Source organism: Octopus bimaculoides, chromosome 24 (assembly GCF_001194135.2).
Source record: "Octopus bimaculoides isolate UCB-OBI-ISO-001 chromosome 24, ASM119413v2, whole genome shotgun sequence".
Lineage (NCBI taxonomy): Eukaryota > Metazoa > Mollusca > Cephalopoda > Octopoda > Octopodidae > Octopus > Octopus bimaculoides.
This window is the reverse complement of record NC_069004.1, coordinates 8,621,152-8,625,124: the sequence shown is the minus strand read 5'-3', so window position 1 is coordinate 8,625,124 and position 3,973 is coordinate 8,621,152. Positions and strand designations below refer to the sequence as shown.

Genomic DNA, 3,973 nt, shown 5'->3' with positions numbered 1-3,973 from the left:
TAAAGAACTACATTCCTCAAGTCGACGGACACGACGGCATCGTTTGGTAAAAAGAGCCTACGGATTTCTGACTGTCAGCTCTTCTGCCTCCTCATAGCTGCCGTCCTCTTCCATGTCTTCTGTACAGTTGACATCCTTGGTGATATATGAGGGCTCTTCTCCTCCACGCACCACTGTGTCACTGATGAGAACAGATGCCACATTGGAACCTGGTACTTGGAACATTGGTTCCAGTAGGATGGATTCCTGTAAACAACATTGTAAATAATTATTATTATTATCATAATATAATATATATATATATATATTATGATGTGCATAATATCATCATCATCATCATCGTTAAACGACGATGATGATGATATTATACACATCATAATATATATATTATATATAATGCATACAATATATATATATATATATATACATATATGTGTGTGTGTGTGTGTAGTCCTAGAAACACAATGTCTGAAAAATAAAATGGGATGGTCATGGCTGGAAGACTTTTGATTATAGGTCTGCTCAATCAGAACTGACTGTGGTGGCGGGGGGTTTTAGTAACAAAGAAACAACAATGACAGTGGTCTGTTGGCAATAGAAGTCTATTGTTACTAGGCTGTGGTGCCTGTTTACAGCTGGAAGGACAGCACCACCACTTGAGAATTAAGTGCCTTAGCCACAGACATCACAGAAGGTTGATAACAGGATATGAACATCCAACCTCTTGGCTGATAGTTTAGTAATCTATAAACTTGGCCATCCTAAGTCACAAATGGCCCCTCACTGGCAGGCCCAAGATAAAACTACATTGGATTAATTTATTGATTAATTAGAGGATTAATGCTGTGTTGTTAATGAAGGCAACGTTACTTACCATTATAGCTCTCAGCCCTCTGGCGCCGGTCTTCTTTTCTAAAGCCAGCTGCGCTATGGCTCTCAGGGCATTATCTTCAACTATAAGATCAACCTGAAGTAAAAAGTACAATGACAGTATGGGGACTTAGGAGAGAGCGTCAGTTAAGGAAGGGAGAGATGAAGATGTAAACAGAGAATACAGAAAAAAACGAGAATGAGATACACAGATAACATGATACACACATGCAGGGTGGGCAAACAGAAAAAAGGGAAAAACACACACACACAATGGCTACAAAGGAATTTCGAAACTTCAAGCAATGTCATCACTTGGTTGTTCTCTTAAAGCAGCACGAGTGTGGCTTTCCAGTCCTGCTAGGGGCCATGTTCTTTTGCACAGATGTGGCCATGATGGGTGCCTCTTGCAGCAGGGGTTCAAAGAGTTACCACCCACACATGCCTTCATCCTATTATGGAATTACAGAATTTTTCATCGAGTGTTTTGCCTTTTCCAGCTACAGCTAGTCATAGTATGCAACACAGAGGAGACATTAAAGATGGATGGATGGATGGATGGATGGATATGTGTTGTGTGCCAGGTATTGGTGGCAAAACTTTAGTGGGTCATGAATAAATTACCAAATGTATTGATGACATCAATATGATGAATTTCAGTCTGTCGCGAGAAATGAAAAGGCACACCTTGTTTATGTCTTGGAGACTACCAGTTTTCTTGAACATGGCATCAGTATTGGTCATAACTATAATCTCACTTAGCTCGACAGGTCTTCTCAAGCAAGGTGATACACCTTGTCACTGCTTCGATGGGCTGCCAGTATCGCCTGACTGGCCCTCATGCCGGCGGAACATAAAAGCACCCACTACACTCTCGGAGTGGTTGGCGTTAGGAAGGGCATCCAGCTGTAGAAACTCTGCCAAATCAGATTGGAGCCTGGTGTAGCCATCTGGTTCACTAGTCCTCAGTCAAATCGTCCAACCCATGCTAGCATGGAAAGCGGACGTTAAACGACGACGATGATGATGATGATTACAGATAAGAATGGCAGTAATAATTGTGTAAGACTGAGCCAGAAAAACTTTACTTACATTGTCCATTCTGAAGAGAGCCATGTACTGCGGAATGAGTGCATTACGTGGACCTGTAAGGATCTGTACCAGCATATCCTCGTTGAGACTGTGGAATGGTACGACAACGGGGAAGCGACCCACAAATTCCGGGATCATACCAAACTCAATCAGATCCCGTGCTTCTGACTGACGGATTAATGCATCGCGTTCCTCGTTATCTGCAGCAGTGTTGTTGCTCTCGCTTTGGTTCTTCATGTCGGAGGCGGTGGCTGCACGTCGACCCTGACTCACAGAATGAGCTCCAAAACCCAAATACTGAAAGGTCAAAGTTGAAATAAATAAAACACAGATCAATAAGTCAATAACTGAATTCAGTGATCTTTTCACAATGTCATCTACAAAGCAAGAGTGTATGTGTGTGTGTGTATAGATATATAAATAGATTGAGTCATAAAGTATGCAATTTGTAATCTTTAAATACAATTATATGATATTTTTCTCTCTTGCTGAATATACACATGAAACTCAGTGACATGGGCAGCAGATGAGTTTAATTTGCCTTTCTTTCAGCCTCGCCGATATCTCATATTTTGCTCCACACAGTTTGAGAGAATGGTAATCATAGAAGCATAGAGTGATTATGCCCGGACACGAGGGGGAAACAACTAAATATGACGACATTGTAATGATACGGACAGGATAGTGAACTCTAGGTAAGGTGTATGAATCAGAGCAAAATATGAGATATCGGCGAGGCTGAAAGACAGGCAAATCAAACTCATCTGCTGGCCATGTCACTGAGTTTCATGTGTATATGCAGCAGCTAAAAATAGCAGCCAAATTCCACTCACCACACACCTACATTACAACTTACATCTTAAAAATACAAAGCTATAATGGATAGTGTAGTCCAAGATACACTAGGTACGATGGTTCTATGATCATAGATCTGCTGGATCAGGGCCAATTGGAGAAGAAAAAAAACATGTTCTTCAGAATATACAATAACTTCCATCCAGACTGTACCTTTTCATTTTTCCTCCTGTTGACAATTCTATCAAGGCCATTGAAAGCACCAGAAGCAATGAACAGAATATTGGTTGTGTCCACCTGGATGGTTTCTCCACGGAGTTTCCGAGAGTTTCTTTCAGGAACATTGACAATAGTCCCTTCCAGCATTTTCAACATACCCTGCAGAAAGAACATTAAAATGCATGTACAATGGTCATTCAATGGTTTGCCCCAGCTTACATATATATCATCATCATTTATCGTCTGCTTTCCATGCTGACATGGGTTGGACAGTTTGACAGGAGCTGGCTAGACAGAAGACTGCACCAGTCTTCACTATCTATGGAAACTGAAACAAGCTTGTCATGTGTGTGGTGGGGTACACTTCACTTTGCATCATCATGTGATGATCGTAAATGAACATCACCAACATAAAGCAATGTTGCTCGTTTACTGTCTTCCTTGGTGAAATATTACCTTGCTTGGACACAGGTGAGGGTTGGTGAAAGGAAAGGCATCCAGCCACAGGAAATTTGCCTCAACAATTTCCATCCAACCCATGCAAATGTGAAAAAGTAGACATTAAATAATGATATTTGTCGATTTACCAAAAGTGATAAATTACAGGACTCACTATAAGTGTAGAGTAACATTTTCCTTTTATGGTAACATATGCATCTAATTCAATAAAACTATGAAGGTTACTCTGATTACTATGCATAAAATGCAAAATATTTTTTTTTTTTTGTAGATTAAGTAGGCATAATTCTCTCCTGCCTTTCAATCTCAGTATTAAAGCTACGCATAGTACTGCTGTAGTACACGTGCTGCGTACATTCCTACAACAACGTTTTTTTTACGTACTATAAAGGCAGAAGTAAATCTGCCTCCAACTCAGTTGAAAGCCTATGTTTCATTTATTTTTTGTGTGTTTTACAACATAAAGTTCACCAACTGCCTACCCTGACTAATTACTGACAGCATGTGCCTGATATATACATATATATATATATATATA

At 40.1% G+C, this 3,973-nt stretch overlaps 1 protein-coding gene across 2 annotated transcripts in view; it reads right to left on the bottom strand.

Moving 5' to 3' along the window:
* Positions 1-6: 6 nt before the first annotated feature.
* LOC106883450 (ATP-dependent Clp protease ATP-binding subunit clpX-like, mitochondrial) overlaps positions 7-3,973 on the bottom strand; it is a 42,881-nt gene continuing 38,914 nt past the window's right edge. For both annotated transcript variants that reach the window (XM_014934470.2, XM_014934469.2), the window contains exons 9-12: positions 2,971-3,135; positions 1,963-2,259; positions 875-967; positions 7-246 (exon numbers count right to left, since the gene is read on the bottom strand). In XM_014934470.2, the coding sequence (XP_014789956.1) occupies positions 58-246; positions 875-967; positions 1,963-2,259; positions 2,971-3,135 (744 nt within the window). In that variant the 3' untranslated portion in view covers positions 7-57. The remainder of the gene's footprint in view (positions 247-874; positions 968-1,962; positions 2,260-2,970; positions 3,136-3,973) is intronic.